Below are 23,940 nucleotides of genomic sequence, written 5' to 3' on the forward strand. Positions count from 1 at the left end.
GTTGTCCACAGTTGAGGAGCTATGACTAGAAGGAGACCCATAGGGGACTTCTGGGTTGTTGACTTCCTGTTTCTCGATCCTTGCTGGTCCTACAGTTGTGTTCAGTTTGTGAAACTATATCTGTACTTATGATATATGCATATTTTGTATGTATGTAATACTTCAAATAAAACCTTTTTCTTTTGGGGGTGCCTGGGTGGCTCAATCAGTTTAGCATCCGACTTTTGATGTTGGCTCAGGTCGTGATCTCATGGTTCATGAGTTTGAGCCCCACCTTGGGCTGTGAGCGCAGAGAGCGCAGAGCCTGGTTGGGATTCTCTCTCTCTCCTTCTCTCTCTGCCCCTCCCCTGCTTGTGCTCACTCTCTCTCTCAAAATAAACTTACAAGAAGTTTTTTCTTTAGAAAAACAAGCCAGGGAGATGCCTCCCCTCACCTGGGTGGCATCCACAATCCTATTTCTTCATTCCAGCAGGAGGATCATGGCCATGACTTTCAAGAATTGATATTTACTTGGGGGTCCAAGGAAGAGGCATGTGTAAGCTGTCAGCATGTTCCTTTCTTCCAGTTCAGACTTCATGGTGTCTGTGGTTTGGGGGAGTAGTGATTGCCTTGTTTCATCAGCCACGAGGACTCCCCTATCTCTGTAGTTTGTGTTGTTTTCGAGGGAGGACGGTAGAACAGAAATGCTCCTACCCCACCGTCTTCAACAGGAAGTCAGGATGGATTCCCAAACCCACTGGTGAGGGTGTAGCTGTAAAGAAACAGGCCTGACTTTCTTTCTTAACTAAATAAAATGCTGGTCCTTGACGAGACCCCTATTTAGAGTGATCAGCTTGAAAGACAACACCCAATGTGGCCAGCACTGAGAGATCACCCGTGGCCATCTCCTGAGTTCGGCTCCTCTCACTGGGAGCTTCCTGAAGGGGTGCAGAGCTCTGAGGGCTTCCAGAGGGGACCCCCGGCGGACACGGGGGACCGCATACCTGCACCAGGGGCTGCTTCAAAGGATAACATTTGCTTGCCTGTGGAAATTCTGGTTATGAAGTTCATGCTTTATGCTCAGACCTTGTCTGAGGAGTGTGTCTCTTGTCCCTCAGAAGGAGAGCACTCCTGGAAGCACATGATGGTCTCTTGTCACCCTGCTCCTGTTCCACTGAACATCATGGGCACTCGGCTGCAGGGCATGGCCTCATCTCAGCCTTGAACGCCACCCTTTCCTGTGGTCAGTGACTGTGGGGTGGCCTCCGTGCATTTGCACAGCCCCAAACCCAGCATGTGGCATGACAGTGCTGGGGCACACTAGTGGGACGTCACTGTGATAGTGTGGCACATTTATGCCTCAGGGCCTTTGCTCGGCTTGTTCTGCAGCACGTCCATGTCTGCTGGGGATACCTCGGGTCCCAGGAAGCCCCCGCTCCTGTCACTGTAAAGCTCCACCTTCCCTGAAGCCTTTCCCTAGTCCCCCCTCTGCACTGACAAACACCACCCCTGGCTGGTCCACTTTTGTCATCTTGGAGACACTGGCAACTCTGGAAGGCAGATGATGTTATCCCCATTTGCTGTATGGAGACACCGAGTCTCAGCAGGCCCCGTCAGTCGTCCTGGGGGACCATGGTCAATCAAGGCATTGTCAGGTTTTGAACTCAGATCCCAGACTGGGGCTCCACCTGCGATGTCCCAGGTCTCACAGAGGTCTGATCCCTCTGACCTGTTCTTAGTCCCCGTGCACTGATCTCTAACTGTGCGGCACTCTGTTCTTTCCTTCTGTCTGTCTGTGCACCCCACTCTGAGTTCTGGTGTTGCACAGGCAGAAACACGGTCTCTCACCCAGTGGCAGATGGAGCTGTATCCTGAGCGTTCACATGGTCTGCTCATCTCCTGGCCGTCATGGGGCCGGCACCGCTGGTCAGCCCCAGGCTTTGCCCCTAGCTTTGCATGGACACTTGGTCTGACTTGTGCACAGGCGAGCACAGGCAGGTCACTTTCCGTGGAGCCTTTAAGATCACCAAAGGTCAGATTGCTTAGACTCCCACAGTTTCTCAAGAACACTTAGGGATTGCATCTGACTTCTTTGTTATTGAGGTGATGCAGTGGGACTTGCCCAAAGTCATTGTGGGTCATTGCATTTGTCCTGTGTTGCAGAAGAGGCCCCCTGAGGCCCCATAGACATCGGTGTGCATGCCACCGTGTCGTGCAGGGCACGATGCTTGACACTTAGCAACTGGCTAAGTTGCTGTTCTGTGACGGGCATCTAGTACCTTCCCAGCAAGGTGATCCTGGGCTTGAAAGAAGACCACGTGGAAAAGCCTTGGAAGCACGGCCCTTATTGAACCTCATCCTTCCTCTTCTTGTCTCCAGGCCTCATCGCATCGAGCTTCTCCCAAGCATGTGGGTCTCTCTCCTTTGTGTCAGGAAGGTCCCCATATCCAGTGCCTGTCCTACCCTGTCGGCCACTTGAAAGTTGCTCCAGGTGTCGGCTTGGATGTGCTGCCACCTGGCTGATCCCAGTCTCTCGTGGCAGGAGGTGACACTTTAGGGGCTCTGGGGCCATCACCTCTGTCTCTAGTGGCCTCAGCTTCTAGCCAGACTTGAGCAGAGATCTGAGGGCCTCGGGGCAGGTGGGTCTCAGAGCTGAGTGGGGGCAGCCCACAGCCTCTGCTTTCTCGTCCTGGACAGTGTCAGGGCTCACTGGGCTCGAACCCACGGGCCCTCTCAGCTGCAGGCTGCACCCATCTACCTTGAACGAAGGTTAGCAATGCTCTTGAGTGTAAACTCTGGAAAGTTCAACCCCCTCCTCTCTGTGGTAAGTTCAGGGCTTTGGGTTGATGAGGGAGGGGACAGGACCCGGAGAGGGGAGGGGGGCTGTAACAACAAGTGTGTAACAACAAGTGTTATCCTGTGGCATTTGGACAGGTTGCCTGAGAGAGAAAGTCCCTCCCAGCATGAGGCCTTGCAAATGCAGTGATGTGCGACCCCCACCCAGGAGGGGAAGGAGAGTCAGACAGGGAGCTCATGTGTCTGGTGACATCACTCAGAAGTGTGATGGGGAGCCTCCCTGTCTGCGGTGTTTTGTTGCCCCAGGCTTTGTCTTTTCTATGGCCAGCAAATGTGGGGTGCAGCTTCGTGGGTTATGTAAAGTAGATGACCTCTAATTAGCTAAAAAGATGTTTATTTGGACTGTATTTAAAGCAGTTGGATGCGTGAGAGCTTGTGCTGGGGCTTTGGGCTAACAGTCCCACCTGCTGTGCAGAAGTGAGTAACATAGGGGTCATTTGAGGCTAATAATACAGTGGCCATCTCTGACTTATTTATGTAACACCCCCCACCTCTCAGTCTCTCTCCCTAGGTGGCTTATTAAAGAATTTCTTTCAACCCTACATGCTGATCGTTCCAAGAGTTCTGGTACATTCTTTTCCCCCAATCTCATTACATAGCCAGTAGTCCCTTAGTGCCTGGGTGACGCTCAGGCCTCGGACAGATGGTGCCCCAGGGAGGCTGCCTGCCTGGCCAGACCCTCGCTCTTATCATTTACCCAGCGTCACCATGAATCTTCACCGACTGCTGTCCCTGGCGTGGTCCCTCTGAAATGCTATCCTGATTCTGCCACGGTCCATCTTGGAAGCCTTCACTCACCTTCCATTTAGCAGCGTGTAACCTCTCTGGGGGTAACCACAGCAAAGCCCCCACCATCTAGGGGAAGGATTGTGATGGGTAATTCCATTTTCCAGATCACTGAGAGTATGCCTCCAAGCCTTGTTTGTTTGTTTTTACATTTGATTGCTCTCGGGGCACGTCTCCCTCAAAAGTATTCTTTGTCATCTTAAAGAGAAGCTTCCATGGGTACACTGTTTATTTTTTAGGTAGCCTTACTGAGCTAGAACTCACATGCGATGCAGTCCACCCGCTTATCTCACTTATCTCTTCTACTTCCAAGACCTAGGCTGGGTCGGCAGCAGAACAGATGCCAATAAATACTTGCTGGATTGAGCTAAAACCACACTGAGATCACCTCTTCTGGATAAGTCCAGATCTCCTGCCGGGAAGCAGCCGTGCCCTCTGTGTCTGGTGACATGAATGAACTGATGGCCCCAACACCGAAGGGTCCCAGACTGCTGATTTTTAATTTTTTTTAACGTTTATTCATTTTTTAAGAGGCAGAGAGAGATAGAGCATGAGCGGGGGAGGGGCAGAGAGGCAGACACAGAATCCGAAGCAGGCTCCAGGCTCTGAGCCGTCAGCACGGAGCCCGACGCGGGGCTCGTACTCACGGACCGTGAGATGGTGACCTGAGCCGAAGTCTGACGCTCAACCGACTGAGCCACCCAGGCGCCCCTCAGACTGCTGAGTTTTAAATTTCTCACCTGGGTTTTTCATCCTTTTGTGTGCCCTCCCTTCTTTCCTGTGGCCATCTGCCGTCACCGTGTCTGCCTGCAGCTACTCCAGAGCACGGGGCTGCTCTTGCCGGAACAGCGTGTGAAACGAGAGCACAGTGCTCTTCACGCTTAGGGGGTGTGACACCCTCCCGCCGCCTGGCCCTGCTAGTGGGGTGACAGTCTTTTATTTACCCCACGGCTGATAAGAGTTCACACGTCGTCTACAAGATTGCTTAGCAAACAAGGGAAGTGAAGGCTGGGGAGGTGAGGGAACTTGTTCAAGGTCACACCGTAGGCTCACGGTGGAGTCAAGACCAGGCCCGTCCTCTGTGCTGCTGTGCCCACCAGTCTTGCAGGAAGTGACTCTCCTGCTCTCTCTTTCTCTCCCAGGGGTCCTTGGTGAATTTTGTCATGGTTATTTAAGGACCCTCGCCTAGAAGTCCCAACACGCAGTTCCCCATCGACGGGAAGGCTTGGACTCCAAGATGATTATAAAGGAATATCGGATTCCTCTGCCCATGACCGTGGAGGAGTACCGCATCGCCCAGCTATACATGATACAGGTGGGTCTTGGGGCCAGGGCAGGCCACGCCGGGCGTGCAGATGGCTCTCGAACCCTTGGGTGGGGTGGGGCGGCACCGTGGTCTCCACGGCAGTGTCTGCTCAGTAGGCTCCTGGTAAGTGTCTCAGTTGCCCAGGCGTTGTGGCTTCCCAGCCCGATGCCAGGAACACAGGGAGTGCCGTGGGTGTTTGTGGCGTTGGCCTGTCCCGCCAGCCCTGTATTCACGGCGCTGGCAGTGCTGACACTCTTTGCACTTAATACCCGTCCTCTCTCTGATTCAGATGTTATCCGTGCGTATAGTCAGCTTGGGCCGCTTTAACAAAGAACACAGACCAGGGGGCTTAAACAACAGACATTTGTTTCTCACGGTTCTGAAGGCTGGAAGCCCAAGGTCAAGTTGCTAACAGAGTTGGTGTCTGGTAAGGGCCCTCCTCCTGGCTTACAGGTGGCCACCTTCTTTCTCACCGTGTCCTCGATGGTGGGTTAGGGGGCAAGGGAGTCCTCTGGAGTCTCTTCTGTAAGGGCACTAATCCCGTTAGGAGGGCTCTGTCCTCATGACCTAGTCACCTCCCAAAGCCTGACCTAGTACTATCGCATTGGAGGTTAGGGGCTTCAGTATGAATTTGGAGGGGGCACAGAAATTCAGTCCATAGCAACCCACTTGACAGACAGGAGGGTGTGAGGTCCCAAGAAGTTAAATGACTTCCCTGGGAGCACCTGGCCAGTTTTCCCATTCTTGGCTCCACACTTTCCTCACTACTCTAGGCTGCAAGACAGTGGCATCTACTATGTGGCTGGTTTACAGAGTCACAGACGAATTTCAGGGGGACAGATTCCTGTGACAAGCCAGAGAATGCCATGCCCCACCCCTCCCACTCCCACACACCCGGAGCCCTACTCAGAGCCTGGCTGACCTGGAACACAGAACGGGGAGACCCAGGATCTGGTTGCTCGTGGCCTCGATGTGACCAAACTCCTGCTTGCTGGGCTCCTGCTCCTCTGTGGAGGTCCCCCGCCCGGCCACCCCGCCAGCGTCTTGCTCAGCCTCAGTGCCCCAGCCCTTTGCCTGACCTGGCAGCTTTCCTCCCAGTTGGGAGTCTGATTACGAGCCAGCTCTCACCTGGCTCTGCTCTTCCGGGCATCAGGATGCCTTGATGCAGCCCGTGGATCATCGTGTCACATGGTGTCCCACGGTGTCACATGGGCCCCTGCCGGCAGGGCTCCACCTCTGCCCCTGGCTTTGCTTGGTGGGTGCTCACCCTTCAACCCGGGTCTGGGGAGTTAGTAACAAGCTCCCTGCGGAGCCCAGGCCCCCAGGCCCTTCTGAGAGGAGCTCTGTGTAGCTACCAGAGTTTGACCAGGTGCCCCCAGCTTGGGGAGCTTGATGAGGAAGAGAATGGAAGGTGAACTGGCCTCTCTGGCAGGGGCTGTTGGCTCCATGCGGCTTCAGGAGTGCCACTCGATTCCCTCTTGAACCACTTACCTCGTAATTATTCCTAGAGATCAAGGAGAGAAGGGACTTAGCTCACTCAGCCCCCCAGCTCTGAGCTGTCTGGAAATTGCTCAGCCTATTCAAGGATGCTATTTGTCCTGCGGCTCCCCAATTCCCGTCCCAGCCAGGGGAGCCCAGACCCTGGCAGGCAGCCCCTCCATGTGCCTGTCAGCTGGTGGAGGGCCCATCAGGATCCAGGGACTGACTTTTAGCTCCTAGGACATCCCAAAGCTTTCTTGAGCATGTGATCACCTCTGACTGGGCTCCTTAGAGGCACCTGCCATCCCCACCCCCCTTTATTGAGATAGTTTGTTCTTTTTTTTTTTTTTAATTTTTTTAACGTTTATTTATTTTTGAGAGACAGAGACAGAGCATGAGCATGAGCAGGGGAGGGGCAGAGAGAGAGGGAGACACAGAATCCGAAGCAGGCTGCAGGCTCCGAGCTGTCAGCACAGAGCCCGATGCTGGGCTCAAACCCACGAACCATGAGATCGTGACCTCAGCTGAAGTCAGACACTTAACCAACTGAGCCACCCAGGCGCCTGGTATTTTGTTCTTTTTAAAACATCCTTATGCCTCCAGTTAATGTTAACTATCCCATAGCCTCCTCCACGATACCTGCTATGGGCGCAGGGCCGCCTGTGTGCGTTCACTCATCCAAGCCCTACTGTAACACCTGTCTGTCTCTCAAGGCTGCCCTCCTCTGCTCCTGCCCTGACACTTTCTTACCCGCCACTGGCCCCAGCACTTCTGGGGGCTCCACCCACCATGGGGGGTGATGGACAAGCATATTATCTCCGTTGTGTGATGGTTTCACAGCTGCGGACATGCGTCAGAGCTCACCAGCTGTATTTTTATGTATGTACCGTTTGTTGCGTGCCAGTCGTATCTCAGTAGAGCTCTTAAAACACTAAGTGAAATGCACAGACTTTTCTGTGCTCAGCCTGGGCCGAAGGCTGGGTTCCAGAGGAGAATGTAAAAGTACTTGCTCCTCTCCAGGAGCGCCTTTGGGGAGGTGGGCACACAGGCAGTTTACTGAATACACGCCAGGAGACAGGGAGCGGATGTTCGTGTGGGCTTAGGGCCGCTGCTCCAAGAGTGCGTCCACTGGGAGCTGGGCCAGTTGAGGAGGATGGATAGGCCCTCAAGGAAGGCAGCTGTGGTTTTGTGGAAAGAAGAGCAAGACTTTAGTTCATTTCCTCCAGACCCTGCTTACCAGCTAGAGTGGCAGCTAGCAACGGGCCTGCCTTCTGCACTCACTAGCCAGCCTCCTCCTCCATGGGGTCATGAACAAGATGGGATGAGCTCACGTGTCGAGCTGCCTCGTGATGTGCCTGACCAGTGTCCAAACAAAATACATGTTGTTCAAGGCAAGGAAGAGGGAGAAGGAGAAGAGGAGGAGAGGAGGAGGAAGAATAAGAAGAAAAGAAAAAAAGTTGGGCTGGCTGGGAGAGAGCCTTCTGTCATCCATAGAAGTGTTCAGCAGATGCTTGCCTCAGAGGGAGGAATCCGAGGTGGTTTGGCCAGGACCCTGGACAGCTCTGAGAGCTGCCACTTTTACGGGCGTCCTGGAGCATTCTTGGTCTTGGGTCCTTCACCCCTATCATTCGTAGGGTCTGTGCTTTTTCTGCACCAGGCCCCTCCTGTGCAGCCCCCAGGCCCCAGAGATAGAGAGGGGTAGGGAGGTGAAGTTCCCCAACTCAGCCCCAGCCTGGTGGGTAGGGGTCATGGGTGAGGCCTCACCCTGGGCACGTGTATGCCCCTGGGGAGCTGGGCTTATCTCTGCCACCCTAACTCGGTCTCCCTGGGAGGCTCCACAGTGCAGGGAGCCTGGCAGGGACGACTGGCAGGGATAGGGGTGGTGACTTTCGGTGCGAGCAGAGAAGGTCAGCACGTTTCGAGAAGAGCTCTCCTAAGTGGCATGACCGAGAGCCTCAGCTGTGCCAGGGGACTGAGCACCCCCTCAGATGCCATTGTCAGAGGGGAACCAGGGGTTCAGCCCTTTGGGGTGTTAGCTTCAAAGTTGGAGGGGGTGCCCAGACTCAGATGGAACTGGCGATAGTTGAGAGCAGAATCCATTTTTGCTCATTCAGCTAATTTTTTTGTTTATTTATTTTGAGAGAGAGAGAGAGAGAGCAGAGGTGGGGCAGAGAAAGAGGGAGGGAGAATCCCAAGCAGGCTCCACACTGTCAGCATGGAGCATGACACAGGGCTTGATCCCATGGACTGTGAGGTCATGATCTGAGCTGAAATCAAGAGTTGGGCACTCAACTGACTGAGTCACCCAGGCGCCCTCATTCAGCTAATCTTTACTGTGCAGAGACAACAAAGTGCTGTTCAGGGAGTACAGAGCACTGCCAGTCTGGGTCCTGGGGCTCTGCCACTGCTAACAGTGGCCTTTGTGCCCCCAAGTGACCCATGGTATCCATCTTGCATGAGTGACCATAACGGCTTGCTCAGCTGGTTGGCCAGTGTCCCCCCAAATTCATGTCCATCCAGATGTTAGACCGTGACCTTACCTAAGGACAAGACAGAATGGGCCCTAAATTGAATGACTTATTGTCCCTATAATTATGAAGAGGAGAGGACAGAAAGAGACACAGTGATGTGATGGTGGAGGCAGAGAGCCGAGTGATGCGGCCACAAGACCAGGAACGCCTGGGGCCCTGGGGTCTGGAGGAAGCCAAGAAAGAGCCCCCCTAGAGCCTTGGGAGTGGACATGGTGGCTTTCCCTGGCTAGGAGTTTGAGGACAGCTCAGGCTAGGTCACCCACTGAGGCCGGATGGGACCTTCCCTACCCCTGCTCCTTGTCCCTCCCTGCCTCTTCTCCACCCTCAGCTCCCTGGCAGGCTGGGTGCCCCGCCTCAGCCTTCAGACACTGCTTGTGGCCCTGGCTCCTGTGACCTGTGTGTCCCCTTCACACTGAGTCACCACAAACCCTAGATGTGTTCGTTTCCTGGGGGGGGGGGGGGGGGGGAGGGGGGGGCTTAAAACAAGAGAAATGTATTCTCTCTCGCTTCTGGAGGCCAGAAGTCTGAAATCAAGGTGTCCGCAGGGCCTGCTCCCTTTGAAGGCCCTCTCTCCCTCTGAGGATTCTGCCTTGCTCCCCTCCAGCCTCTGGTGGCGGCCAGCTTCATTGGCTAGTGGCTACATCCCTTTAGTCTGTCTTTTAAGGACATGGTCCTTGGATTTAGGACCCACCTTAATCCGGTGTGACTTCATCTTAACGAATTATATCTGCGAAGATGCTATTTCCAAATAAAACCACATTCCTTTTTTTCTTTAAGTTGCTTTCTTTGTTTTCTTTTCTTTTTTTTTTTTTTTAAGTTTCTTTATTTTGAGAGAGAGAGATTCAGAGAGGGTTGAGCAGAGCGAGAGGGAGTAACAGAGGATCCAACGTGGTCTCCGCGCTGACAGCCGTGAGTCCAATGCAGGGCTCGAATTCATGAACGGTGAGATCACGATCTGAGACAAAGTCAGACACTTAACCGACTGAGCCACCCCAGGCGACCATAAAGCCACATTCTAAGGTTCTGGGTGGATGTGAATTTTGGGGGGCCCTTTAGCCCACTACACCAGGCCTTAGACAGATAGGTAGCCCCATCTCCCCTTATAGTTTTGGAAATTGAGACCAGAGAGAAGTGACTTGTCCAGGGTGAGAGGGAACTGGTCACAGAGTTGGGACTAGAACCCATTTATTTGCTCAATAAGTACCGAGTACCTGCCTTATGCCAAGGTGTCTTCATGCTGTGGGCTGCACAGGTCCCAGAGTCCAGCAGGATCTCGAGTACAGGTTGAGCTCTGCCACTTGAAGCTGTGTACCTTGAACAAGTCATTCCACGTCTCTTAGCCTCCACCTTCCCTTCTGCAAACTGGGAACAGTAGCAGCACTCAGCCTTTCTCAAGGGGTTGTGGCACTACCTAAAGGGAGACGTGCACGCAGAGCACATAGCACAACCATAACGAGGGAAGCCGCCACGAAGCATGAGCTTACAAAGTGTCTGGGAAATGGTCACTGCTTTCATTACAGAATCTGGGCCGCATTCCGTGGGCTCCTTTGAAGAGCGAGGGATGGCGTATCCCTGCTGACCCCATCTGTGCCCTCCGCCAGGGTCCTTTCTATTTTTTTTTTATGAAGGAGACTCAGCTGCTCTGGGCCGTGGAGATATGGCATGTCTTTGTACCCCAGGGGTGAGACTGTGTTCTTGGGAGCGCCTGTCTGTGTGTGTGTGTGTGTGTGTGTGTGTGTGTGTGTGTGCGCGCGCACATGTGCACACCTGCTATTCAGGAAGCTGACCGAAGGTGGCCTTGGTGATGCCGTCATGTCACCATGGAAACAGATGCTGGGCTTAAAGTCACCAGGACCTTGACCATGAATGAGGCTTTCTGCATAAGTAGAAACCTGAGCTTTTGGACACTGGGAAGAACATTTGGGGCAGAGAGACATTTAGAGGTGACCCAGGAGTCCTCTCTCTCAGGCAGCGCCACTGAGGCCCCTTCCCACTTCCCGTGTTTGATCTCTCTGAAATCTTAGTGAGTACAGACACAGGATTGGTTTCTGTTTGTTTGTTTTGTTTTATACCAGCTTTATTGAGGTGTGAGTCCCACACCACACAGTTCACACATTTGAAGGGTACAGTTTAGGGATTTTTCGCATATTCACAGGGTTGTCAAACCATCACCACGATTTTAGAGTATTGTCATCACCCCAAGAAGTCACTCCCCAGCCCCCCGCCCCCACCCCCATCCCTAGGCAACCAGTAATCTGCCTTCTGTCTGTACAGATTTGCCTGTACTGGACATTTCGTGTCAATGGGATCGTACACTATGTGGACTTTTGTGTCAGGCTTCTTACGCATCGTTCTCAGGGTTCATCCACGTCGTAACAGGTTTTGGCCCTTCATTCCTTTTTATGGCCGACTCTTACTCCATTGTGTGGGTATAATTTGTCTATCCATTTTTCAGATCACGGACATTGGGTTGTTTCCGCCTTTTGGCTCTTGTGACTAATGCTGCGGTGAACATTCGAGCACAGGTTTCTGTGTGGACATGTTCTCCTTCTCCTGGATGTTTACCTAGCAGTGGAATTGCTAGGTCATACGGCAATTCTATGTTGAGCTTTTTGAAGAACCGCCAAATTGTGTTCCGCGGCTGCTGTACCGTTTTATATTCCCACCAGCAATGCGTGAGGGTTCCAGTTTCTCCACATCCTCACAACACTTGTTATGGTCTGTCTTTGTAGCCATCCTAGTGGGTCTGAAGTGGTAACTTGTAGTTTTGATCTACCTCTCCCCAGTGGCTAGTGATGTTGAGTATCTTTTCATGTGCTTGTTGGCCATTGATGTACTTCTTTGGAGGTATGCCTGTTCAAGTCCTTTGCCCATTTTTGAATTGGATTGTATCTTTGTTGTTGAGTTGCAGTAGTTCTTTATATATTTTAAATACAAGTCCCTTATCAGATACATTATTTACAAGAACTTTCTCTGTGGGTTGTCTTTTCATTATCTTCATAGTATCCTTTGATGCACAAAAGTTTAAAAATTTGTATGAAGTCCAATTTATCTATTTTTTCTTTGGCTGTTTGTACTTTGGGTATCCTATTTAAAAAAAAAACATTGTCAAATCCGAGGTCATGAAGATTTACTCCTATGATTTCTTCTAAGAGTTGTGTAGTTTAAGCTCTTACATTTAGGTTTTTGATCCATTTTGAGTTAATCTTTATATATGATGTGAGGTAGGGGTCCAACTTCATTGTTTTACATGTGGATATCCAATTATCTCACCAGTGTACTGGGACATGTTGAAAAGACTTCGTTCCTTCATTGAATGATCTCAGCACTCTGGTTGAAAATCAAAACATATAGTATGTAGATATATGGGTTTATTTGTAGACTTTCAGCCCTATTCTTTAGATCTATCCTATGCCAGTACTATATTGTTTTGATTACTGTAATTTTATAGCAAGATTTTCTGAAAAAAAAATGTAATGTTTATTTATTTTTGAGAGAGAAAGAGTGTGGTGAACAGGGGAGGGCAGAGAGAGAGGGACACAGAGAATCTGAAGCAGGCTCCAGGCTCTGAGCTGTCAGTACAGAGCCCGACGTGGGGCTCAAACCCATGAATCATGAGATCATGACCTGAGCCAAAGTTGGATGCTTAACCAACTGAGCCACCCAGGCGCGCCTATGGCAAGATTTTTTGTAGCAGGGTGCCTGGGTGGCTCAGTCTGTTAAGCGTTCAGTTCTTGATTTTGGCTCAGGTCATGATCTCATGATTTGGGAGATCAAGCCCTGTGTCAGGCTCTGCACTGACAATGCGGAGCCTGCTTGGGATTCTCACTCTCCTCTCTCTGCACCTCCCCTACTTGTGCACGCTCTCTCTCTCTCTCTCTCTCGCTCTGTCTCTCAAAATAAATAACTTAAAAAAAAAGATTTTGTGTAGGAAAATGTAAATGTTCCAACTTTGCTTTGCTTTGTTTTCGAGATTGTTTTGGCTATTTGAGATCCTTCTCTGATCCTTCCTGATTTTATGATCAGTTTTTCCACAGCTACCAGAAAGGCCACTGGGGATTTTGACAGGGATTGCACTGGATCTGTAGAATGCTTTGGGGAATATTGACCTCTTAACAATATTAAATCTTCCAATGCATGAACACAGATGTCTTTCCATTTACTTAGGTTTTTACTTTCTTTTGGCAATGTATTATAGTTTCAGTATCTGAGTGCTTCACCTTCATTACATTTATCCAAGATATTTTATTCTTTTGTATGTTCTTGTCAATGGAAATGGTTGCTTAATTTCCTTTTTGCATTGCTTATTTTTGTGTGTTGATTTTGTATCCTGCAACTTTGCTGAATTCATTTACTTTGTCTAACAGGTTTGGAGGTGGGGGGGATTCTTCAGGATTTTCCATATATAAGATTATGTCCTTGGCAGATTGAGGTGGTTTTATTTCTTCCTTTCCAATTTGAGTGCCTCTGATTGTTTCTTTTTCTTGACTAATGTCTTGGGCTAGAACTTCCAGTACAATGTTGAATAGAACCTAGAGAGCGGGCATCCTCAACTTGTTCCTGATGCTGGGAACACTTTTAGTCCTGGGACTGACGGGAGCCAGAAGCGAGGAGTTTGCACAGGCAGTGCTAGAGCTCACAGGGAGACCATGGCCTGTTGAGTCTCCTGTAGGAGTACAGGGGCATGTGGAGTCTGGGCCTGGATCTGGGAGTCCTGAAGCGACACAGAAGAAGCCAGCCTGGTTGGCCAAAGCCCCTCCTCCTCTCAGCACCCCTGGGCCTGGTCTCCTGGGCCCCTTCCCTTCTGCAGAGTGCTCTGGCCCCAACACATGGTGAATGCTTTTGTCCCTGTAGAAGAAGAGCCGTAATGAGACGTATGGCCAAGGTAGCGGAGTGGAGATCTTGGAGAACCGGCCATACACGGATGGCCCCGGCGGCTCTGGACAGTACACGCACAAGGTGTACCATGTGGGCATGCACATCCCCAGCTGGTTCCGCTCCATCCTGCCCAAAGCGGCCCTGAGGGTGGTGGAGGAGTCCTGGAATGCCTACCCCTACACCCGAACCAGGTGAGCCTTTCCCCACACCCTGCGCCACCCTCTGGTGGGGAAGGAACCCCGGGGGTGGCCCTCTAAGTAGGCTCACCCTCCCTCCAAGAGGCTCAGACTCCTGGGGAGCTAAGTCTCCATTCCAGGAGTCTCCATCCTCAGAGAACAGGCAGGAAAGGGGAGGGTGTCCCCCTTGTTACTGCACCTTCCCAGGAAGGCCGGGAAAGCATGAGTCAGGTGAGGGCCACCTGAGATCCCTTTGCCATCTAGGAAGGCTCAGGGAATACAAACTCACGTTAATGATCACCTGGGAATGCGGGGCCACTAACCAACCAGCTAGGAAGAAACGTGAACCAAGGGTAGACCAGATGGCCCAGAGATTCTCTGTGACCCTGAGACCTTCAGCACCTGCAGCAGTGCTTTCTTATTTTCCACTTTGAACAGGGCTTCCTTTGGATTCCCCAAGAAGGGAGGCTCTTCACTCCGTGCTCCCACCCACCCAGTGTAGCTGAGTGTAACAGATAGGGGGCTGCTCCCAGCTGGCCACCCACTTACTGTGCAAGTGGAGTCCCCACGAGTCTCCTGGGGCTTCATTCTCCCCACTAAATGAGGACCTGGGCTTATCAGAGGGTCCACCGAGGTTATTCATCTTCCCAGAAGTACTATCCTCCTCTGAGCTCATGTCCAGCCAAGAGAAAGGGGTGTGGCCTTGTCGTCAGACCTGGTGGCTTGGGGGGTAAGGGGTTGGGGAGGTGTCACAGAGTGCTAATTTAGATTCAGCCTACTGGGTTCATGCCACATGCTTGTGGTATGTCTGTGTGTCTATGGCCATCCATGCCTTACACACATGAACAATGGCCATAGGGCTTCTGGAAGCTTCCTCCGATGTTTCTGACCCCCTCTCCCCAAACACATTCCCCACCCCCAGCCTGGCCTTGGCCTGGACAAGGAGAGGTCCAGGAGGTGGACAGACAGGCAAGTCTCAGCCACCACCCCCACCCTTTCTCCCTCTCCTGCCCAGTGGGGTCCCACAGGCCCTGACCCACCCCTGCAGGCACTAGTCCTGATGTATGCTTTCCTCCCCACAGGTTCACGTGCCCCTTTGTGGAGAAATTCTCCATCGACATCGAAACCTTTTATAAAACCGATGCTGGAGAAAACCCTAATGTGTTCAGCCTGTCTCCTGTGGAGAAGAGCCAGCTGACAATCGGTAACCACCACTATAGCGCTCCCTGCCTGGGAAGGGCAGGAGCCCTGCAGGGCCACTTTCCAGGGTCCCTGCCTACATGTCCCTTGGCTCTGCCCCTTGTCTCCAGGCCTGGAAGGCTCCAGACTGGCTCCTGTCCTGGGCAGGGAGGTCATAGTCCCAGCAAGCATGAGGGCACAGGGATGGCAGGATCAGACTCCTTGGCCCCATTTTCCTGACGTGCACATTGAGGCTCAGTGCCTTTCCCACTCAAGCCCCTTCCCTCAATCCCTTCCAGTTGTCCTCCTCCCCTGGAGGGCGCGTGTGTGCTCAGGGGGCCATCTCAGGCTGGCGGCTGTGCGTGGGTGCAGCCTGTGGGGGCTCTGGCACACTGCAGGGCCTGTGTCCCCTTGACGGTGAGTGGCCTCTCCAGCTGACTGTACATGAGGAAACAGCCCGTCTGTTAACTTAAGAGAGGCCTGAGAATCAGGATTTGCATGTGAAATCTTCCAATTCCTAAATAAACTTAGTAAACTGGCCAAGCAAACCACATCTGTGGGCCACCTGCAGCTCAGCAGCCACTGGTCTGCAACCGGTGGGTTCCAGGCTCTGCGGGGCAAGCCACCACGGAGGTGCTTCAGGCAGGTGCGTGGCCAGGTTAGAGAGCTGCATTCCAGGCCGTGTGGGGTGAGCCGCCATGGAGGCAGGTGCATGGCCGGCGTTAGACAGATGGCTCCCAGCACCACAGGGTCCAACTCTCAGGCAGCCTCTGATGGGCACGAAGGGCTTCTCCCCGGGACCCCCTCACCCGGCTCCCTCCCTCCTGCTGGAGTTTTCAGGCCCCATGGGGCTTTGGGAGCTCTATCAGTGTGAACAGGCTGCCGCAATGTACCACAGGCTGGGGGGCTAAACACAGAAGTTTAGTGTCTCGCTAAAGTCTGAGGTCAGAGTGTGAGCAGGCTTGTCTCCTTCTGGAGTCACTGAGGGAGAATCTGTGCATGCCCTTCCCCTAGCTTCTGGTGGCTCCTGGCAGTTTCTGGCATTCCTTGGCATATAAATACATCACCCTAATCTCTCCCTCATCCTCACGTGGCGCTCTCCCCGTGTGCTTGTCTGTGTCCAAATTTCCCCTTTTTAGAAGCAGATTAGTCATAGTGGAGTAGAGCCTACCCTAATGACCTCATTTTAATTTGGTTCCTTCTTTAAAGGCCTTATCTCCAAATAAGGTCACGTTCTGAGGAACTGGAGGGTTAGGGCTCCAACATACGAATTTGTAGGGGACACATTCGACCCACAACAGGAGGGATGGACCCCGCATGATACAGGCCTTCTGCCAGCTCAGGTGCAGCCGGCCTCAGACAAGGCCTGACCTCCATGGGCTGCCTCCGGAGGCCACCTGCTGTGATTCCTAAGTCTCTCTGATATGACTCATCCATGTCCCGGCCTGCCCCTTGGCCTTTACCTGTCCGCGCAGGCAGCGCATGTGGTCTGCTCCACGAAGGATGTCTGTCCCTCCCCCGAAAGCCCCTGCCCCTGGGGAGCTCCTGACCCCTTGCTGATTTCCGTGGAGCCCACGTCTGTGCCTGCAAACCACCACGTGGATTCAGTGTGGGCCAGCAAGCAGGGGAGATGAGACAGAGCGTGGCCAGGGCAGAGCCCGCCGGGTACCATCATCCCCATGCATCCCGAAAAGGGCCTCTCTGAGCCACAAACTCTCTTCTGGGGTTTATGTACCCCAAGTGTGTACCCAGTCCTCTGTAACACATGCATGCCTTGGGAGCCCGCACAGCAGGGAGAGACTTGGGACAAGAGGTGGCATGGCCCAGGCCCTGCCCCGAGTTGCTGCTGTTCCTCTTAGATCCATACCCCACACCCAGCCAGGTCCCACCGCCCCCAGTCCTGTTTCCCCAGCACCCAGCCCTGTGGCATCCACTACCCGCTCTCAGGACCGACACCTCCTGCCGATCTCTTCCCTTCTGACCTAAGAGGGGCTCCTACCCGGCCAGCCTGCCTTAAAGCCATTACGTGTATATATAAGGAGAATATAGCGCCATTTCCCCTCAGGGTACCGTGTGGGTGCCCAGCCTGGTGAGAGAAGGACGCATCCCCATCCCCTCTCCCGATACAGACACTCTAGTGGCCCCCCAAACTCTCCCCATCCTTTGCTGCTGGAACCTTCTCGGCTTCGCTGCTTTGCTCCTGTAGCTGAAATGCCACCTTTTCTGGGAATCTCTTCCCGGCCTTCCCTTCTGTTTCCCTGCCCCCCGGCAGCCACCACCCTGTTCCACATCCTCTGTGGAAACTCATCTCCCTGTGCCTCCTAAGCTCATCATCTAATTTGTCTGCTTAGGCAAGTGGTAGAGTCATGGGAGGACACAGGCCCTGAGGTCAGGAGAGCCCAAAGTCAGAGTGGCCCAGAGCAGCATCCCCAATCCCAGGTCCGGCCTATGGCACAGGAGGCCCAGAGGCCTGTGAGGACTTGAGGGGGGAGGGCAGAGACACAGGGGAGGGGACTGAACAGGGAGGGGCGGGCTGGAGGTTGGGCGGAAGTGGCCACCGGCGGGCTCTCCCCCACAGACTTCATCGACATTGTCAAGGACCCCGTACCCCCCAGTGAGTATAAGACAGAAGAGGACCCCAAGCTATTCCACTCGATCAAGACACAGCGGGGGCCGCTGTCTGACAACTGGATCGAAGAGTACAAGCAGCAGGTTTTCCCCATCATGTGCGCCTACAAGCTCTGTAAGGTCGAGTTCCGCTACTGGGGCATGCAGTCCAAGATCGAGAGGTTCATCCACGACACGGGTGAGCTCGCCAGTGCCCGCCGCCTCCCTCCGCGTCCGGGGCAGGTCCCTCCTCCTCCCAGAAGCTGACCCAGAGCCCATGCGCAGCTTCCTGCCCAGTTTATCTTGGCTGCTTGCCGAGCACCTACAGATGACAAGCGGCGTCCCCGGGCCCTGCCCCCAGACACTCTTGACTGGCTTGTGTTTGTAGCATATAGTGCCAGCCCCCTGAGGAGGAACAGCCCCAGGAGACAGCCTCCCTGCTCTTACCTGCACCTCTTACCCCAGGCCCCAGCTCTGCCTCCCCTATGGGCTGGACGTTCCAGGCACAGAGGGCCTTGGACGCCGTGGTGCCCTCACACTGTGGAGCCCGGCCTGGAGCAGGTGTCCAGGGAACAGGTGGACCAGCAGGACCAACCTGGGGCTCCTGGCCCAGCGAGAGCTGACCCGGGCTCCTCCCTCCCCTAGCACCCCCAGCTCCCTACCTGCCCCCCCGCCCCTACCCAGGTCATGGCATGAGATCAGTGCCAAGGGCCTGGCCCAGCCCAAGCTCATGAGCCAGGAGTAGCACCTGGACAGACATCTTTTGACTCCAAGGCCCAGGGTTTTGGTTCAGATGTGAATCTTTGGAACAGATGTCCCACACTGTTGATGATATGCTTCACATGTGCTGTAACAGCTCACAATGACCTGTGAGGATAGCCAAGTCACCCGTCCGTTTGTAGAGGAGGAAGCAGAGACCCAGTGCTGGGTCTGACCCCAGATCTCCCTTCCTAGCTACCCTGGATCTGAACTGATATTCTCATAGCAGTGGGGCCGTGGCTTCTTATCAGATGGTCTGTTGAGTGTGGGACCCAAGGATAGTATGCCTGAGGCCATCGCCCAGGACTTGGAGGACATAGTCTTGGCTGAAGGAGGGCAGAGGGTGAAGGGATCTGGGAAGTATTTCTGGGGAGGCAGAGCGGCCTGAGCCAGGAGGAATGGTCACCATAGAGCTGCCTGAGGACATGACATGGGTTGACCACTTGGAAAGCCGCTCTACTTTCTTTAGGAGAGTGGAAGATGCATGCCTTGAGACCCAGTGATGTCCCTCCCAGGTTTGCCCCTTGGAGAAACTCTTATACACATTCCAGAATGTTCAGAGCAGCAGATTTGTAAAAGCCAAGTGGACAAACAATGAAAGTGAGCCAAAGGCCCAATGGCAAAAGAAGGAATAAATGAAATGTGGTATTTCAAACAAATAAACATCATGCAGCAACGAACCTGAAACTCACCCAAAACAGCAGGCGGCAGGAAAATACATGCAGCTTGACACATACACGTAAAAATGTCAATAACCTGCAAACCAACCCAACCTATCGTGTAGAGAAACACACCTGTGTGCTCCAACCAGAAAGAAAAGCAAATAAACACAGAGTCGAAGCTGGACTGGGCAGGGGGAGAATGCGTCCAGGAGGGCCAGCCAAGGGCTCCCTGTTACTGGTCATGTCTGCTCCCTCACTGGGTGGTGTGGGTAAGGATGCTCTATTTCTTCTTAATGTTTTCTTAACGAGCTTTATTGAGGCCTAATTTTACACACCATACACTTCACCCCTTGCAAGAGGACAGTTCTATAAGTGGCAGTATATTCAGAGTCGTGCACACTGTTCTAGAACATTCCATCACCTCAGTCTTTCGTTCCTGTTCACAGTCACCCCCACTCCCACCCCCAGCCCAAGGCAACCCCCATCTGCCTTCTGTCCCTAAAGTTCTTTTATTATCCTTTCTACCTTGAAAGCTCTTACTTTCGTTATTTTACACGCATGATATATTCTTCTGTATCTTTATCTTCTTTTGTGTCTTATTTTATGTGTATATATGTTCTACTTATAAGAAAAAGGACCAACCCACTTTGAACTGGAACTTGATTTCCATGTGGAAATTGGACAGGAAAAGTGTATAGATACCAACCGAGACAGAAAACTGGCAGGAATCCCCCCTCCGTCTCCCCTTGGGGCAGGAATCCCCCCAAAATTCAGTGTGGCTTCTGAGCAGGCACATTCCCTTAGGAGGCACCCCTGCTCTAGTTATACAACCACCGTGAGCTTGTGAGGTCATCTGTGAGCCATTTGCAAGTGGGGAAACTGAGGCACAGGGTAGGGAGGGCAGTGATTTGCCCACGGCCACACGGTGGGGATGACCTTGGGTTGCCTCCCAGCCCCGAGCCCGGCCCTGGGGGCTGACAGTGCCCGTGTCTCCTGTCTCTCCCCTCCCCCTGCCGCTGCCCGGGACCAGGCCTGCGGAAGGTGATGGTCAGGGCCCACCGGCAGGCCTGGTGCTGGCAGGACGAATGGTACGGGCTCAACATGGAGAACATCCGGGAGCTGGAGAAGGAGGCACAGCTCATGCTGTCCCGCAAGATGGCCCGGTTCAATGAGGATGACGAGGAGGCTGTGCAGCTGGCCAAGGACGAAGCCATCCAGGTCCAGGTCGCTGGGGAGCCCGCCCAGCCCAGCAGCAGCAGCAGCAGCGGGGAACCCCTGGCGGGCCGGGGTCTCAAAAAGCAGTGGTCCACATCCTCCAAGTCTTCGAGGTCGTCCAAGCGGGGAGGTGAGCGCCGTAGCTCCGCCTTTTACCACCCCGGCAACAGCCGTCACCCCCGCTCCGGGCAGCCCCTTGCCACCCACCGTCAGAGAATTCTGGCTCCTCCCGGGGACTCTTGCCCCCAGACCTTGTGGGCCACGCCTGAGGGGGGTCAGAACCATTCTGCCGGTAACCGCCCCCCCCAACACAAAACAGGTGGCCCAGACTCACCTACAAGGGCCAGGTGAGACAGGCTGGCCATGTGGGAACCCAGTTCCCAGCCTCTCCTGGGGCCCAGATGGCTGCAGCTCTGAGGAGCTGGGCTTCCCAGGAGGAGGGGGGGTTCTTAGTGGGTACCTGTCAGCACAGCCAGGAGGGGCCTCTGCTCCTGTGGTGGGAGCCAGGCTGAAGGAGTCTGAAAGCCTTTACATCCTGAGAGAGGCTTTTCTCGGGAGAATTTTTGCAAAAGCACCGTGGCTGTTTGGGAAACCAGGATTATCCTGTGTAGAGCCAGGAGTCCCCTCTGTGAGTCCAGCTTCCCCACACCAGGCTTGGCCGTCTGTGTGCTGAAGGCATCTGTGTATGTATATGTGTCGATGCCTTTTATGTGCTCACTTGCCGACAGCACCCCGCAGCCCCATCTGTCTGCTCTGCTGCAGGGGAACTGAAGGGGCTCGCTCCCGGAAAGACCCAGGTCAAAGGCACAGGAGCAGACCCAGGTCTGTGCGACTGTGCGTCCTGGCCTCATACCTGACACCCTCCCCCTTCCTTGTCCTCCCCGGGACACACCTGTTTTGTGCCAGGTGGGCTGGGCGGGGCCGTCTTGAAAGTTCCAGGAGCTTCCACCAAAATGAGCCAGGGTCACCCCACCCCTCATTTCTCCCTCCGTTCTCTCCTGAGCCCTCCCGGCCCATCACCTCTGCCTGCCTTCCGCCCGCCCGGCCTCACCCAGCCGGGTGGTGGGTCAGCCTGCGGTTTTGCCTTCCAGCCAGCCCTTCCCGCCACAGCATCTCCGAGTGGAGGATGCAGAGCATCGCCCGGGACTCGGACGAAGGCTCCGAAGATGAGTACTTCGACGCTCATGGTAGGCGGTGGCTCCTCCCGGGGCAGAGTGGGAGGATCTGGGCAGGGTTGGAGCAGGAGGCGTGGACTGAAGCAGCAGTGGGGCAGAGCATGAGACGAAATCACCGGGAGTCTGGGGTCTCACCCTGGCCACGTGCCGGGATGTCTCTGCCGGGCCTGGCAGGCAGGGACTGTTCTCTCGAGCACCGTCCCCCTCAGGATGGATTTATACAGTCAGACGGGGGCTTTTTTCCATATGTGAGTTTATTTCCACAAGCAGCTTTACCAAAGCATGACATCTTACGGTTTTCTAAATTTTTGCAATGACCTTGTTTTTTGCCTTGGTTAAATGCAAGTACACCGAATGTAGAAGCTTTAGAAACTGCGATGAGCCGGAAATATGTGAGGTGCCCGTCTTCCCACTAATCCCCAAATCAACACAGTGAGCACACGGCCTGACGAATCACCCACCTGTGCTGGGAAGGTGCGGGTACACTTAACCTTCAAACGACACGAGTTTGAACGCTCCAGGTCCACTCACACGTGCTTTCTCCCCCAGTAAATACAGTACCGTAAATGTATTTTCTCTGCCTTATGATTTTCTTAACAACATTGGTTTTTTTCCACCTAGCCTAGTTTATTGTAAGAATATGGTATATAATACATATGACATACAAAATGTGTGTCAGTTGACTGTTTATGTCACCGGTTGGGCTTCCGGTCAACAGCAAGCTGTTAGTGGTTAAGTTTCTGGGGAGTCAGAAGTTTTACACGGATTTTTGACTCTGCGGGGGGCCAGCGTCCCAGCCCTCCCTCCCTCCCCTCTCCCCCCACCGTGTTGTTCAGGGGTCAACTGTGCTAAACATTCACTTGCTTCATACCTTGGCCGTTCCTCTCGACTGGCAGACAGGTCTGTGGAGACAGTTCTCCGGCTTGTGATTTACAAGGCGGGACACCGGCTCGGAAAGGGAGGGGAACTTGCCCACAGGCGCTAGGCAGGGCAGCGGCAGGCCAGAGCCCTCTCACGCTGCAGCCACCTGACTGTTATGGCATCTTAGTTAACTGGCTGGTCTCGAGGGAAAACTTGGTGGGGGGGGAGGGGGTGTCAGTGTCCAGGCAAGAGGGATCTAAGATGGGGAGCTGCAGAGGGTGGCAGGTGGTTCCTGAGCCGCCCTCGGTACCTGGGTCCTCCCCAAGGGTGAAGAAAGGTGTCTGGGGCATCCCATCCCACCCCAGCCAAGCTAAGAGGTGCACCCTCCCCTGGCTGTGAGTCCCTGACAAGAGGAAAATACACATCTAATGTAGGAACTTTTTTTTTTTTTAATGTTTGTTCATTTTTGAGAGAGAGACACATAGAGCACAAGCTAGGAGAGGCAGAGAGAGGGAGACACAGAATCCGAAGCAGGATCCAGGCTCTGAGCTGTCGGCACAGACCCTGACGTGGGGCTCGAACTCCTAAACCGTGAGATCGTGACCTGAGCTGAAGTCAGACGCTTAACCGACTAAGCCACCCAGGCGCCCCTAATGTAGGAACTTTAAAAAAAAAAAAATCAAAAAACAAAAACAGAAGGGAGAAGAGACAGCAAAGTAGGAGATGCCAGAGCGGCCGTGGCTGGGGAAGCACCTGCTGACCCGCTGTGTGGCCAGAGGAGTGACCAGTACAAGCCAGCATCTGCACAGCTGCCTCCAGCCCCGTGGTCCCCAGGCCGATGGTCTCGGAAAAGCAGAAACTAGAGAAATGGATGGAAGTGTTCAGAGCAGTGCCTCTCGCCGGGCTGTACTCGTGCAGATGTTGAAAACAGGAACATTAGCTGATGAGTGGAGAAACAATATACTGTGATGCGGTCCGTCTATACTGTGAAATAGGACTGGGCCCTAAAAAAGAACGAAACTCTGACGCCTGCTACAATGTAGATGGAGTTTGAGAGTATGCTGCTCAGTGAGAGAAGCCAGACACAAAAGGCCGCATCCCGTGTGATTCCGTTATGTGAAATGTCCAGAACAGGCAAATCCATGGAGACAGAAACTAGACAGGTGGTCACCAGGGGCCAGGGCACGGGGTGTGACTGCTAATGGCTACAAGGCTTCCATTCGGGGAGGTGGAAATGTTCTGGAACCAGATAGAGGTGGCAGTTGCACAGCATTGTGAATGGACTAAATGCTACTTTAAAATGGTTCAGATGGTGAATTTTATGTTATGTGAACGTTACACAATTTTGAGAAAAGGTCAGGCAGAAGCCCTGCGGGTGCTGGTCAGGTGTTCATCCTGCTAAGGAGGGAGAGGGCGGAAGCCAGCATGGAGGGTACGGGCCAGAGGAGCATGGGAACCCCCACAGTGGCCACACCTACCCCTGTACCTCCC

General features: G+C 53.5%; 1 protein-coding gene across 14 annotated transcripts in view; it reads left to right on the forward strand.

Annotated features, from left to right (window-relative positions):
• PITPNM2 (phosphatidylinositol transfer protein membrane associated 2) overlaps positions 1-23,940 on the forward strand; it is a 145,822-nt gene that overhangs the window by 105,925 nt on the left and 15,957 nt on the right. For 9 of the 14 annotated variants that reach the window (XM_086681526.1, XM_086681534.1, XM_086681535.1 and 6 more), the window contains 7 exons: positions 4,764-4,936; positions 13,792-14,006; positions 15,074-15,195; positions 17,749-17,976; positions 20,229-20,543; positions 21,176-21,235; positions 21,505-21,600. In XM_086681526.1, the coding sequence (XP_086537652.1) occupies positions 4,859-4,936; positions 13,792-14,006; positions 15,074-15,195; positions 17,749-17,976; positions 20,229-20,543; positions 21,176-21,235; positions 21,505-21,600 (1,114 nt within the window). In that variant the 5' untranslated portion in view covers positions 4,764-4,858. The remainder of the gene's footprint in view (positions 1-4,763; positions 4,937-13,791; positions 14,007-15,073; positions 15,196-17,748; positions 17,977-20,228; positions 20,544-21,175; positions 21,236-21,504; positions 21,601-23,940) is intronic. The other 5 variants (XM_086681532.1, XM_086681537.1, XM_086681536.1 and 2 more) reach the window with 1 other exon arrangement.

Source organism: Puma concolor, chromosome D3, assembly GCF_028749965.1.
Source record: "Puma concolor isolate L17-30 chromosome D3, mPumCon1.1.hap2, whole genome shotgun sequence".
Lineage (NCBI taxonomy): Eukaryota > Metazoa > Chordata > Mammalia > Carnivora > Felidae > Puma > Puma concolor.